At 36.0% G+C, this 15,484-nt stretch overlaps 1 protein-coding gene across 4 annotated transcripts in view; it reads left to right on the forward strand.

Annotated features, from left to right (window-relative positions):
- Positions 1–15,484, forward strand: part of ZYG11B (zyg-11 family member B, cell cycle regulator) — an 83,683-nt gene that overhangs the window by 53,909 nt on the left and 14,290 nt on the right. For all 4 annotated transcript variants that reach the window (XM_041738442.1, XM_041738444.1, XM_041738443.1 and 1 more), the window contains 5 exons: positions 2,380–2,541; positions 2,651–2,698; positions 9,940–10,137; positions 10,271–10,323; positions 11,886–11,983. In XM_041738442.1, the coding sequence (XP_041594376.1) occupies positions 2,380–2,541; positions 2,651–2,698; positions 9,940–10,137; positions 10,271–10,323; positions 11,886–11,983 (559 nt within the window). The remainder of the gene's footprint in view (positions 1–2,379; positions 2,542–2,650; positions 2,699–9,939; positions 10,138–10,270; positions 10,324–11,885; positions 11,984–15,484) is intronic.

A 15,484-nucleotide genomic window follows, 5' to 3' on the forward strand; every position in this document is an offset into this window, starting at 1 on the left:
CTGACATTTTATATTTCAAAACATTATCTTCGTTTATTTTTGTAGAGGCAACTTTATTCCTTAACTGAGATGGAAAGAGCTCTGAAGTAGGAGTCAGATGACCTAGGATCTAACTGTAACCTCAGTTTGTGTACTTATTCAAATTATGTGAACCACTGAGCCTAAATAAGCCTTAAGATCCTATCTAGACCTAAAATTCTGTTATTTTGTTATTTGTGAAGAAAATGTAGAGACTGTTGTAGGCATAAAATCGCTCTAGATGCTTTTGGGGAGAAAGATGATTTAAATAACTGACAAATTATTTTATTTGCTTACAGTTAAGGAGATGATACAATGAACAGTGAAAAGTTAAAAAGCTTTAAAGAGAATAAATCTAAACAAGGGAGGACTGGAGGAAAAAAAAAAATCCACTTCAGAGTTTCTTGCTAAATCCTGGCATGAAGTGTTTGAACAATAATGATAGATGGAAAAGTCAAATGAAAGACTCTCTCTTTTTTCTTTATAAATGTTATTTTTAAGTAATCTCTACACCCACCATGGGGCTTGAGCCCACAACCCTGAGATCAAAAAGTCACATGCTCCACCAACTGAGCCAGACAGGTGCCCTAAAAGGCTCCCTTTTTCTATGATTTATATATTATGTCTGTAATGAGAAGATCATTTCTTTGATAATTATGTGTAGAGTATTTATCAGGTACCCATCACCTTATTAGATGTTAGGGATTCACATTGAATTATATCTATAATTTCTGTCCATAAGAAGTACTAGAGAGAATAACTATGTAGACGGTTGTAATACGGTCTAATAAGTATAATAATAGCAATACGAATGAATAGAGTAATGTAAAGAGAGGAGAAGGATATGGTGGTATAATGGAAAGAGTAGGAATTGTGGAGCCAGTGTGTCTGGATTTATTCCCAATTCTATCACTTACTAGCTTGGGCAGTCACATAAATTTACTTAGGGGTGATAAACTACCTTATACAGTCCTTATAGAAGATTAAATGAAAAGGAAAAGAAAATTAACTGAAGGGGAGGCACCTGGCTAGCTCAGTCAGTAGAGTATGTGACTCTTGATCTCCTGGTCGTGAGTTCAAGCCCTACACTGGGCATAGAGCTTATTTAAAAAAAAAAAAAAAAAATTAATTGAAGTAATATATGCTAAGTGCTTAGCACAAAATATGTTAGATAAGTAGAAAAGGGATACTGATTTTATTTATTTTTTTCTATCTTCAGGGATGACATTTTAATCTTAAATAGAGCTTTTTATTGCTCTATATGTTGTTTTAGTAATTTTGGTTGGAGATATATTCAAAGATTTTAAGGAAGTAGTCCACTTAAATGGTTTTGGGGAAAATTTAGCTTAAGCAGGAATTAGTAGCAGCTGTAGTAGTAGTGATTATGATGATCACTAGCTTTTTTAATCTCTTAATTTTCACCCACAATTTACAGATGAGGAAACAAAGGATTAAATTGGCAAACAAGGTTGCGCAGATGTAGATTCTAGTGCCACACTCCTAGCCACTGTGCTATTGAGTTAAATAATTGCACCTAAATGTTTTCATTTCTTAAAATTTTTTTCCTGAATTGTGTGTAACTTTAAGTAATAGTGATCATTGATGTTTTCTTGTATCTGTTTGAGCAGAACTTCCTTTTACCCCCCAAATTATAATCTAAAAATGGAATTATGGTTGCCTTATCTAGGTCTCAAAACATTTATCTTTGAAACTTAAATTTCTCAGGTTAAGGCTATGATAGAAATAATTTACAAATGGAATTTCAAAGCTATTGTCTTTTCAAATTCAATATAGACTTTAATTCTCTTACTATTTGTATGTAACTTGTCCATTCCTTATTTTCTTAAGGAAATCTTGGAATTAGAAGTAGTTCTTCCAATTATTATTTTCTCTTACTAAGTTGACTAGGATCAAATTACTTAATATTTCTCACACTCAGTTTCCTCTCCCCAAAAATGGACATAACAATAATATAGGATATATTTTACTGATACTTAATAAATGTTAGTTTCCTTTCCTCTTCTGCCCCTCTAATTTTTTTTTTATCCCAGGATCTGAACTGAATATATGTTTTGACTGATGGGGTAAGATAGTTTTCCTAAGATTTAATCATTTTGCTTTTTATTTTTTTTACATGGTATTAGATTATAGGTATCATCAGAGTGATAAAATATTTCTGAAGATCCCTTACTTTTTTCTTGTTGAAGGAAAAATCTGATCTAAGAAGCTGTTTCTTGTACTTAAAATAACCTTTATAGGAAATGTTTTAAGCCATAAGACCAATCCTCATGACATCATTATCCCTACTAATTATAATAAGAGTTTCATGATGAGAAATTCATTTTATTTTCCTTCTTTCAGCAACTTCTTCAAATAGTGAAGCAAAAAACCAATCAAAATTCAGTGGACACCACTTTGAAGTTTACTTTGAGTGCACTTTGGAACCTCACAGATGAATCTCCAACCACTTGCAGACATTTTATTGAAAACCAAGGGTTAGAACTCTTCATGCGGGTTCTAGAGGTTAGAATGGGAATTTAGCCTATAGTTTTGCCATTGCTTGATTGATTTAAGTATTCACTTACCATATTTGATTCTTTAGGTAGTTATAGGTTTCTCTTTCTTTTTATAGTCTTTCCCAACTGAGTCATCCATTCAACAGAAAGTCCTAGGACTTTTGGTAAGATATAAACATTTCCTGCTAAATTCCAAGCTGTAATTAATTCTTCTTCTTCTGAGGCAATACACTGAAAGTTGTTTTTTGGGACATTTGGGTGATGTAGTTGGTTAAGTGACTAAAGCTTGGTTTCAGCTAAGGTTGATCCTCAGGATTGTGAGATTGAACCTCATGTGGGGTTCCATGCTCAACGCAGAGTCCACTTAGGTTTCTCTCTCCCTTTGCCCTTCAACCACCCCCACACCCCGATACACACTCTCTCTCAAATAAATCTGAAAAAGGAAAAAAAGTTGCTTCTCTATTTGTAAACACCTAATGACATTAGAAAATATACACAATATAATAAAATAAGAAAAGTAGACTCTAAGCAATGTGTACACTTAAGATTCTCAACACATGAAAAGGAAAAATATGTTATGTACTTTATTATATATATTTTTTGGTATAATACAAAGCTTCACTGTGAACAAATTTTACTTTTATAAACAGAATAAAAAATCTCATGAAAAAAATGTCTCTAACTGAGGTGCCTGGGTGGCTCAGTCAATTAGGCATCAGACTCTTGATTTCAGTTCATAACACGATCTCAGGGTCATGGAATTGAGCCCTGTGCCTGGCTCCATGCTTGGCAAGGAGTCTGCATGGGATTCTCTCTCTCCCTCTCCCTTTGCCCCTCACCCACCCCCATGCTTATAAATAAACAAACAAATAAATAAACAAATAAATGATTAATATTTTTAAAAATGTCACCAACCTATGCATATTCTTACATGCTGTGTCTGGTAATTAATAATCACTACTTAAAAGACTGCTTAACAAATTAGACATTTCATAAATATATTGGATATAGATTAAAGGGAGCCCTGTAGGATTTTGAGGCAAAAGTGAAGAATCAAATATTTCATTAATTTTAATCACTACAATAGGAAAAGTGCCTGTGTGGTAAAAGCTGTTTTAGAGTAGACCTCTCTGCTCTTGAGGAATTAGATAATAGAAGGCATAGATGAATGAGTAAAAAATGATATAGATTTAATGTTTGTTTTACAGATGTAAGAGTATGAAATATTGAACAATGAGTGGATTTTTGGGAAAGCTAAGGGCTGGCATTTAAAGAATTATAGTGAATTATCTATTCACTATAACTTGTTATTTAAGTAGAAAATATAAAAAGACCTAAATGCCCAGAAATAGGGAAGTATTAAATAGATCATAGTATTTGATCATTTTATTCAGGATTCACAGGATTATTAGATACAAAAATTGGTTCATGTCACTCAAGAGGAGAAGTGGAGTTTAAGTATTTAGAGAGTTTTCATAGGGCTTTAAAAATGCTTTTTTTTAAAAAAAAAATTCCAAAAAGAATACATGCTTTTTATAACTAACAAAATAGTACAGAAGTGTATTTAAAAAGCTTAAGGCTCTATCCCCAGCCTCCAATCACTACTTTGATTAGAATCTTTTGGAATTAAAAAAAAAAAAAAAAAAAAAAAGAATCCTTTGGAATTTACTGAGACTTGTTTATGGCCCAGAATATGTTCTATCTCAGTAAATGTTCCATGTGCACTTGAGAAGAATGTGTATGTTCTTAGTATAATGTCCTATAAATGTCAGTCAGTCTAGTTGGTTGTTATTGTTCAAGAATCCTTACTGATTTTCTGCCTGCTTGTTCTAGCAGTTAATTGATAGGAATTTTGAGATCTTCAACTATAATTGTTGATTTATCTTTTTCTTCTACAGTTCTATCAATTTTTGCTTTGTGTATTTTGAGCTCTGTTACTAGGTTCTTAAGCTGTTAGAATTGTATGCCCTCTTGATTAAGTAATGAAATGACCTTCTTTATCCCTGGCGATATTCTTTACTTTGAAATCTCCTGTCTCCTTTAATATAGTCCTCCCAGCTTTCTTTTGACTAATATTAATTAATACTAATATTTCCATTCTTTTACTGTTAACATGTATATGCCTTTAATTTAAAGTGTGTTTCTTGGGGGCCACCTGGGTGGCTCAGTCAGTTCAGTGTCCAACTTTTGCTTTCAGGTCAAGTCATGACCTCAGGATTATGAGATCGAGCCCCACATTGTTGGGCTCTGTGCTGGGCATGGAGCTTACTGAAGATTCTCTCCCCCCTGCCCCTCCTTCCAGTTGTGTCACACACACACATACATATACACACCTACACGCACACGATCTTTCTCTCTCTCTCAAAAAAAAAATGTGTTTCTTGTAGACAGCTATGTACTTTGCATCTTACTATTTTATCTAGTGTAAAAATCTGCTTTTTATTTGGGCTATTTGGATCATTTACATTTATTTTATTTTATTACTTTTTAAAAGATTTTATTTATTTATACATGAGAGACACACAGAGAGAAGCAGAGACATAGGCAGAGGGAGAAGCAGGCTCCCTGCAAGGAGTCCAGTTTGGGACCCGATCCTGGACTCCAGGATCATGCCCTGAGCCAAGGCAGATGCTCAACCATGGAGCTACCCAGGTGTCCCTACAAATAATCTTTTTTAACCTTCATCTTTGAAAGGCGTCTTTGCCAGATATAGAATTCTAAGTTGACTGTAAAGATATTGATTACCTTTTTTCTTACTTTCATTTTCAATGAAAATTTTAATGTCATTATTATTTTTATTCTTCTCTATGTACATGATTTTTCCTCTGGCTATGTTTAAGATATAGATTAGCAATGATTTTGAGTAATGTGATTATGATGTGTCTCGATGTAATTTTACATCGTGGTTCCTGTATTTGGGATTCATTGAGCTTCTTGATCTATAGGTTTATAGTTTTCATCAGGTTTGAAAAGTTTTTGGCCATTATTTCTTCAAAAAGATTTTTTTTGTACTGCTCTTCTTGCCCCCAACTCACTGGAGACTTTGGAGACTACAGTTTCTCATATATTAAATTGCCTGAAATTATCTCATAATTCATTGGTGCTCTTAATTTTCTTTGTTAATTTTTCTGCAGAAATGCAGAAAGCTGCAAAAAAGAATGATAAATAACCCATGTTCAGTCCTTGAGCACAAAGGCTGCCAAATTTAATTCTTGCTTTTCCAAAGAACTGCTATAAATATTCTAGGAAGTAATAAAGCAAAATTTTGGAAAAAAAAAAAAAAAGAGGGGACTGAGAGTAGGGGGGACAAAGTGCCGGTCCCCCAGGAGACGCCTGCATCAGAAGACGTGGAGGCCGAGGTGGAGGCAGAGACGGCAGCCCTGCAAGAGAAGGAGCAGGATGACACGGCTGCCATGCTGGCTGACTTCATCGATTGTCCCTCTGATGACGACAAGCCACCACCGGCCACAGAGCCTGATTCCTAGTCCTCTCCGGCGCCCCCCCTCCCGGTTTCCAGTAAAGTTATGTCCTGGGATAACAAAAAAAAAAAAGTTCCAATTTGGATAGTTTCCATTGCTGTGCCTTCTAATTCAGTAATCATTTCTTCTGCAATGTCTAATTTGCTATTAATACCATCCAGTGGATTTTTAAAAAATCTTAGACATTGTCATTTTCTTCTCTAGAGGTTCAGTTTGGGTCTTTATTATATCTTTCATGTTTCTGCTTAACTTTTGAACGGAAGAAATACAATAACTGTTTCACCGTTCTACTCTGCTAATTATAGCACCTGTGTCACGGGTAAATTTTTTATCATTTTCTGCTCTCAGATGGTTTCAGTGGTGTTCTCTGTGACTCTTGGATTCTGTCTCTGTGTAGTTCTCATCTACCTGGCATTCTGTCCTATGAATTGCCTTGGTCTCCCTGAACTCTCAGCTCCATCTCTTGAATTCCATGGGTTCTGCTTCAGTTCTACGTCCATATGCCACAGCCTAGAAACTCAAAGCAGATCTCACCTTGTTTTCCATATCTAAAGGTCAATATACCTTATTACCTAATGTCCAGTGTCTTGAAAACTTGTTTGATGTTTGTTTTTCCAGTTGTTTCAGATAGAAAAGTAACTCTGGCCCCCTTTACTTCATTTTGGCCAGAAGTAGGTATCCTCATTAGTCTTCCATCAAATAGAATTAAAAACGAGAAATGTGTCTTTTCTATTTACCTACATATTTCTTTTAGTGTAGGTATGATGGCAATGAATTTTCCACTCAGGTTTTGTTTGTATAAAAAAGAACCTTGCTTTATTTTCAAAAGATACATGTCTTAAAAAAAAAAAAAAAGGACATGGGATATCTGCTGGCTATTGAGATATAAATGGACATTGTTTTTTTCTTTTGGATTTTTGGCTTATGATTTCCATCAAATTTGGAAAAATTTTGGCCCTTATTTCTTGGGTTGTTTTGTTTTGCTTTGTTTTGTTTTGCTTTGGTACCCCGTCTCATCTCCTCTTTCTGGGACTCCAATAAAAAGTATGTGAGATTGCTTATTATTGTCTCATTGGTTGCGAAATAACCTACTGGCCTTTCTCCCAATTTTTTTTTCTTTCTGTGCTTTGGCTTGGATGTTTCCTATTGCTATGATTTTTAGTTCACTAGGGTTTTTTTTTTCCTGAAGCATCTCATCTGTTGCTAATTTCATCTGGCATATTTTTCATTTCAGATTATATGTATCTTTTTTATTTCTAGAAGCTACATTTAAATCTTTTTTTATAGCTTCATTTTCTCTCTTCACATTTATCTTTTCCTTTCATCCTGAATCATATTTATAACATTTGTAGTAGCTGATTTAAGTCTTTGTATGCTAAGTCTATTATCCCTGTCATTTCTGAGTCCATTTTTAGTGATTAATTTTTCTCTTGGTTTTGGATCTTTTTTTTTTTTTGGATCATATTTTCCTGACTCTTTGTATGCCTGATACTTTTTTTGGCTGGATGCCATTGTGGAATTTACATTGATTATCACTGGATTTTATTGTTTCTCTTTAAAGAGTCTTGGACTATTTTCTGGCATGCAGTTAAGCTCCTCACAGATCAAGTTTTTCTTTTCAAAGCTTATTTATTTGCTTTGTTATAGGGCTCCATATTAGACTTTATCCTGGAACTGATATATAATTTAGCTCCATTCCTATGCAATGCTTTGTTTACTATGTGATGTCTTCTCTCTGGCTCATGGGAATGTGAACTGTTCTAACCCTGTGTGATTGGGGATGTGTTCATGTATTGCTTTCTGATAGTTCTTTCTCTAGCCTCATGGAGCTTCACTGCCTCATTACTCAGCAAGATTTGAGGGAATCCCTCTATAGGTGTCTTTCTCTCTCTCTGGAGCTTTTTCCTTTCTAGTACTCTATTCTACATATTTTTGCTGCCTTGGCCACCTTGATCACAGATCTTTGTCTCTTCAACTCAGCAACTTGGCAATATGGCAGTAACTGCCATATTCTCTTTCGGTTCTTTTTACTTGCACAGCAATCCTGGAAAGTGCCCCATATGAGTACCTTCTCCCAGATATATACATGCTTATTTATATACCTGTTGTTCACTGTCAGAAAATAGTTCTCCATATATTTTTGTCTGGTTTTCTAATAACTTGTTTATGGCAGGAAAGAATGGCCATAATTTATTTATTTTTTTAAGAACCTTATTTTTCTTTTAACTTATCTCTACCCCGCAAATGGAGTTCCAACTTAGAATCCCAAGATCAAGTATTGCATGCCCAGGGTGCGTGGGTGGCTCAGTCGGTTAATGTCTGCCTTCGGCTCAGGTCATGATCCCAGGGTCCTGGGAGGGAGCCCTGCATTGGGCTCCCTGCTCAATGGGGAGTCTGCTTCTTCCTCTCACTCTGCCACTTCTGCTTGTGCTCACTCATGAGTAAATAAATAAAATCTTAAAAAAAAAAAAAGAGTTGCAGCCATATGAGGTTTGGGGAGGGGATTCTACTATTGTGTTTGATGATTCTTACTTATTATGGATTGTTTTCATTGCAAATTGTAACTTAGAACTGTGACGCATCATCTTCTGTGGGGCTTTAAGTTCAAAGTGTGTCCTTCTCATATGGTCTTTGTTTCTTTACTTTTTTTTTTTTTTTTTTGGTCACTATAAGAATACTATGGGGGCACCTGGGTGGTTCAGTGGTGAGCCTTTGGCTCAAGGAGTGATCCCCAGGTCCTGGGATCGAGTCACACATCAGTCTCCCCACAGGGAGCCTGCTTCTCCCTCTGCCTATGTCTCTGCCTCTCTCTCTCTCTCTCTCTCTCTCTCTCTCTCTCTCTCTCTCTGTGTGTGTGTCTCTCATGAATAAATAAATAAAATCTTTTTAAAAAATCCTATGTGAAACATATGAATAGGGAAGAATATGAAAAATGAATGTGAAATCCCTTTTTAAAAGATTTTAGTTGTTTATTTGAGAGGGCATGAGCAGAGGGAGAGGGAGAAACAGATTCCCTGCTGAGCAGGGAGTCTGACATGGGGCTCGATCTCAGGATCCTGGAATCAAGTCCCAAGCCAAAAGCAGATGCTTAACTGACTGAGCTATCCAGGCATCTCTTTTCTTTTTTAAAGATTTTATTCATTAGAGAGAGAGAGTATAAGCAGTGGGGAGGGACAGAGAAGAAAGAAGAAGCAGACTGCCTGCTGAGCAGGGAGCCCATCTCAGGGCCGGTTCCCATGACCTGAGTTAAAGGCAGATGTTTAACCCACTGAGCCACCCAGGTGCCCCTGAAATGCCTTTTCTTATTTGAATATGTGAGATTAGAGAGGGCAATGATTAACTGTTGATGCTGGTAGAAAATAGATTATACACATTTAAATAGATTATACACATTCAAAAGCGCTTAGAGTTAAACTTGTCTCTTCTACCCTCACTCTTTTTCATATTGAAGAAGAAAACTTGTTAGTTCTTACAAAGTATATACTTGAAAGATGCCTTTCACTTTGATTTATTCTAGAATGACTTAAGTGAGGGAGTGACTAGTCTCTTAACAATCAAAGGTTCAGGGTCTTGGTTCTTAAGAAATGGAATCAACATGTTAGGAGGAAAATTACTATTTCATAGTAGATCAGATGAAGTTTTAAGAATGAGGATTAATCTCCAGAGTAGTAAGTTAGATGTTACATCCTTTGGGAGATCCACAGTCTAAATTGGAAGCCGCCTCAGTTGTTTCCCATGTGAATAGAGGTGTTGTTATGTACTTCCAAGAGAAGCCATTCTAAGAAGGAACAGAGATTGCAATGATTTAAACATGTATTGGCATATGCACAAAAGGTGAAGTTATTTTAGTAGAGCAGGATTTTTCTTAGAATGCACAGGATCATATTCATATGACTTTAATTTTTATATCTTCTTTTTTTTTCCAGAATAATATAGCTGAAGTACAAGAATTGCATTCTGAATTAATGTGGAAAGATTTTATAGACCACATCAGTAGCCTCCTACATAGTGTTGAAGTGGAAGTTAGTTACTTCGCAGCTGGAATTATTGCCCATTTAATATCTAGAGGGGAACAAGCTTGGACATTGAGCCGTAGCCAGAGGAATTCTCTTCTGGATGATCTGGTAGGGTCATTTGGTATTTTCTAGAAGCATACAAACAGCATTAATAATAGTTAAACTATCAGAGTCTCATAATGCAATAATGCAGTGCCAAATAAATATTGTATTCTTTTTTTGTGTGTCTTATGTCTTGCAGCATTCAGCTATTTTGAAATGGCCAACTCCAGAGTGTGAGATGGTAGCATACAGGTAATTAGCAAGAAAACTAATATAAAGCTAGTAACTGTCATTCTGCTTGCTTAGAGATCATTCCTACTAGATGCATAATGCATTTTCCCTCAGGCATCTATCCTTTTACTGGCTTTTAAAAAGATCAAAGTATTTTTACTTTTTTTCTGCTACCTATTATTCATTAATTCTTCCTTCATTCCACATTTATTGAAGCCAAGTGCCAAGGACTTGTTCTGTGTTCTTGAAATTCAAAGATGAGTAAGATATGTTGCCTACACAGTAGAACCTTACAGCTGGGATGCCTGGGTAGCATAGTTGGTTGCGTGTCCAACTCTTGGTTTCAGCTCAGGTTGTGATCTCAGGGTTGTGAGTTTGAGCTGTGAGGAGCCATGGTGGGGTCTGCTTGAGATTTTCTCTCCCCCTCTGTCCTTCCCATTCATGCTTTCTCTCTCAAATAAGTCTTTTTTAAGAAAATAAAAGAACCTTACAGTCTAGTGAGGGACAACAAAATGTGAATCAGATATAATTCACTGTTAAGCTAGTTATATGAATAGAATTCTATGAAAGTAAAGATGACAGAACTTAAATGCACTGGAAAGTGGTAAAAAGCTTCCAGAAGAAGTAGATTATGAGCTGAGTTTTGAGAGATAACTAAGGGGCAGGAGATTTTAGGAAGAAGAAATAATGTGTTAATGAAAAGAGGTCCAGGACAAGATGACACATTGAAAGGCCTAGAAGTAGCACCAGGTTAGTTTGGGGAAACAGTTTATAATAATTTCTTAAGGTGCATATAGGATGTCTAACTCTTTATGACAATTAGGTGACTTGATAGCTAAGTTACAGATTACCTGAAGTACTCCATATTGCTGCATAAATAATATTATTCTATCTTATTTTTGTTCTCTACTTCATAAATGCTGATACTGCCAACATTTTTGATTCCCCCAACTTGTGTTCTACCTATTTGGACCAGAAGACCAGTAAAAATAGGCTAATTGTAGACCGTCATGGTGTTCTCTGTCAGTTTGTTATCAACTGACTTCTCCTTTTCTAAGTTTCCAAATCAAGGTCTGCTACTCTTCAAATGTTTATCTTCAAACCAAAGAAAAAAGTCCTTTAAAAAAAAAAAAAAATTTATTTATTTATTTATTTATTTATTTATTTATTTATTTATTTATGAGAGAGAGCATGAGCAGAGGGAGGGATGGAGTGAAAAGCAGACTCTCCCTGAGCAGGGGAGTCTGGTTGGGGGGCTCGATCCCTGAAACCTGGGATCATGACCTCAACCAAAGGCAGACGTTTAACTGAGCCACCCAGGTGCCCCCAAAAGAGTAATTTTGAAAAAAAAAAAACTTTTGTTAGTACCTTGTTCTGATCACTTTCCATCTTTTGCACCAAGACTTTTATCCAAATATACTTCTTTCTCAAATGGCTAAGACAAAGAAAATATGTTCTGTGGTTCACTTATATTAGTATAATGGTAGGATGAAATTTCTAGAATGAAAAGCTTAGGAATTATTGCTTTAGAAAATGACACTAAGTATAGGATATAACTTTTCTCTTATCTTTTGAAATTTTAGGTCCTTTAATCCATTTTTCCCATTACTTGGCTGTTTTACAACACCAGGAGTCCAGCTATGGGCAGTTTGGGCCATGCAACATGTCTGCAGCAAGAATCGTATGTACCAAAAAGAACTATGTTTTTCTTTTTCCGGTGAACTTCTCTTTAGACAGGAAAGCCATTTTTAAATAGTATATTGAAGTGATTTTTTTAAGGACACAGATTTTAAAAGATGTATGAGAATCTTTAGGGGTGCCTGGCTGGCTCAGTCAATAGAGCATGTGACTCTTGATCTCAGAGTCATGAGTTCAAGCCCCACATTGGGCAGCGAGATTACTTAAAAAAAGAGAGAATGTTAGAGTATAAACTAAATTTATTCTTTCAGAATTAGCTTAGTAATACTAGGTACTGAATGACACTGAATGAGGCACTGTTCTGACCTCATGGGATATGAAGATTAGGAGCCTACCGTGGACCCATAGGCTAAGCAAAAATTTTATGGTGATCCAATGTTTATGGTTCATTCCAGTGCCCAACCCTCATCTATGTAAAATTCCATTGTTTAAGACATTGCTCTCAGCACCCATGGTCTCTAGAGTAGCAAGAATTTAAACTTTTTTTTTTTTAAAGATTTTATTTATTTATTCATGAGAGAGAGAGAGAGAGGCAGAGACACAGGCAGAGAGAGAAGCAGGCTCCATACAGGGAGCCCGTTGTGGGACTCAATCCGGGGACTCCAGGATCATGCCCTGAGCCAAAGGCAAACTGCTTAACCGCTGAGCCACCCAGGCGTCCCTAGAGTAGCAAGAATTTAGATCAGATTCTGTATCACTCTTTTGAAGGTTGTGCTACAACTCTTTGGTTATTAGTAAAAACTTATTCCATAAATGATTTGAAACATTATACAAGAAACACTTTTTTTTTTAAATTTTTTTTCAATTTTTATTTATTTATGATAGTCACAGAGAGAGAGAGAGGCAGAGACACAGGCAGAGGGAGAAGCAGGCTCCATGCACCGGGAGCCCGACGTGGGATTCGATCCCGGGTCTCCAGGATCGCGCCCTGGGCCAAAGGCAGGCGCCAAACCGCTGCGCCACCCAGGGATCCCCACAAGAAACACTTTAATAGTAGAAACACTTTAATTGAGTATTAATTACAATATTTGAAATTAGAAATCAAGATCAAGGAAAAATAATTTGAAAAGGAATTTAAAGTCTATAAGGAAAATAGTAGAATGTAAATATGTAGACCATACATGGTGATTCATGTTCTTTTTGTGATGGGCTGCAAATAATCAGCTACATGATTCTCTTTCTGTATAAGGAGGAAAAACCATTCCGTATCCTCATAGGGAGATAAATTTCTTTTATAGGACCTCAATAGGGATGATATTAAAAACGGCCTCAAAATGAGCATTATTTTTAACAATAGTATTGTAAGAAATAGCAGTAACATTTTATTAGATACTTTCTTACTCTTTGCTGAAAATTCGGTGCATACTTCAAAAAGACAACTCAGTAAAAGCTCTTTTATGCCCAGTTGGTAGGGGAGGAGGGTTTAGGGAATGGGATGTGACATATAAAACTGCTTTGTACTCAACTAAACTTCTACCTAGAAGCTTTTCTGACCCTTTCTACTAATTTCCCAGTTCATTTATAAACATAAGCTGCCTGTGATAGAAAAATTTCCTTTTTTTTATCCCTACAGGTTCTGAGAACTCTCTAGTTTTTTTAATGGCCTGTCCCATGGTATACTCAGCCTCTAATCTCTAGGCTTTTTTCCTCGTTACTCAAGGAATGGACTTTTCACAGTTTTATAAGAGAAAATAAAACATAACAAAGAATAGTGTATTTTCATAGAGGTGTTTATTATTCTGACTACTTTTTAGGTATAGGTGTTCTTTTAAGTTTACTCTGTGGATTGGCTACTCTGAAAAATTTATTCTAAAATGCACTGTAGGGCACTTGGTGGCTCAGTTGATTGAGCATTTGCCTTCAGTTCAGGTTGTGATCCTGGAGTCCTGGGATCAAGTCCCACATTGGGCTCCCTGCTCCATGGGGAGCCTGCTTCTCCCTCTGCCTCTGCCTTTCTCTGTCTCTCTGTCTCTCATGAATAAATAAATAAAATCTTAAAAAAAACACCCGGGTGGCTCAGTGGTTGAACATCTACCTTCGGCCAAGGGCATGGTCCCTGGTCCCTGGGTCCTGGGTCCTGGGATTGAGCCCTGCATCGGGCTCCTTGCATGGAACCTGCTTCTCCCTCTGTCTGTGTCTCTGCCTCTCTGTCTCTCATGCATTAAAAAATATATATATTTGAAAAAAAATTAAAAATTAAAAAAACAAAATGCACTGTAGATGGGGGTGCCTGGCTGTCTCAGTTGGTGGAGCATGTAACTCTTGATCTTAAGGTTGTAAGTTCAAGCCCCACATTAGGTGTGGAGATTACTTAAAAAAAAAACTAATATAAACTAATTAAATTAAAATAAAATGCACTGTAGGGGCACCTAGCTGGCTCAGTAAGTACAGCATGAGGCTCTTGATCATAGGTTGAAGCCCTCCAATGGGAATACGGATTACTTAAAAAAAAAAAAAAAAAAAAAGACAATGAGTAAAATGCACTGTATTTGGCGAATGTTAGAGTATTTTATCTCCAGCTTAGTTCAGGTTTCTGCATTCTTGCTTCCCAGGCTTATTTTGTTTATATTTAAATAGAACTGACTTCTCAGTTTGCATTGAGAGTTCTAATGCTGTTTATAACTTTTAATAATTAAGACATAGTATGGCATAGAAGTTAAGTGCACATAGGGGTCTACCTGGATTCAAATCATGTTGCAGCCAACCTAGGCAAATTTTTAAGCCTAGGACCTCATTTTTCACATTTGTTAAATGGGAATAATAATAGTACCTGTTTCAGACATTGTGATGTACATTTTCCCATATTTTAGAAAGTTTTTTAACATGATTTTTAATAATCACATAATCTTTATTGTATGACATATTAGTTTCCTAGTACTCATAACAGAGTTCCACTGTTATGAGTATGACTCATATGTTATGAGTATGTTCCGGTGACTTAAAACAACAGGAATGTTTGTCTCTCAGTTCTGGAGGCTAGAAGTCTAAAATCACGGTGTTATTAGGGCCATGTTTTCTCTGACAGCTGTAGGTGAGGGTTCTTCCTTGCTTCTAGCTTCTGGTATGTGCTGCCAACCCTTGGCATCCCTTTGCTTGTAAATGCATCACTCCTGTCAGATAACCATCTTCTCCTTGTGTGTCTTTACACTGTTTTCTATATCTGTGTTCAAATCTCCCCTTTTCATCAAAGAACACCAGTCCTATTATATTAAGGTCCACCTAATAACTTCATCTTAACTACAGTAGGAACAATTCTATTTCCAGATAAGGTTGCATTCTGAAGTACTGGAGATTAGTAGGACTTTAACCTCTCTTTTTAGGAGACAGTTCAACCCTTAACGTATGCCTCTATACTTAATAATAAATGAATGTAGAAGTAATTTAAATAGCAACTTCCCTATTGATAAACATTTAAGTAGTCTACCTTTTTAATTTTAAAATTATATCCAAACATTTGTTTGAGTAAGAGATCTTCATCACACTA

The sequence above is a fragment of the Vulpes lagopus genome, chromosome 23 (genome assembly GCF_018345385.1).
Source record: "Vulpes lagopus strain Blue_001 chromosome 23, ASM1834538v1, whole genome shotgun sequence".
In the NCBI taxonomy this organism is placed as follows: domain Eukaryota; kingdom Metazoa; phylum Chordata; class Mammalia; order Carnivora; family Canidae; genus Vulpes; species Vulpes lagopus.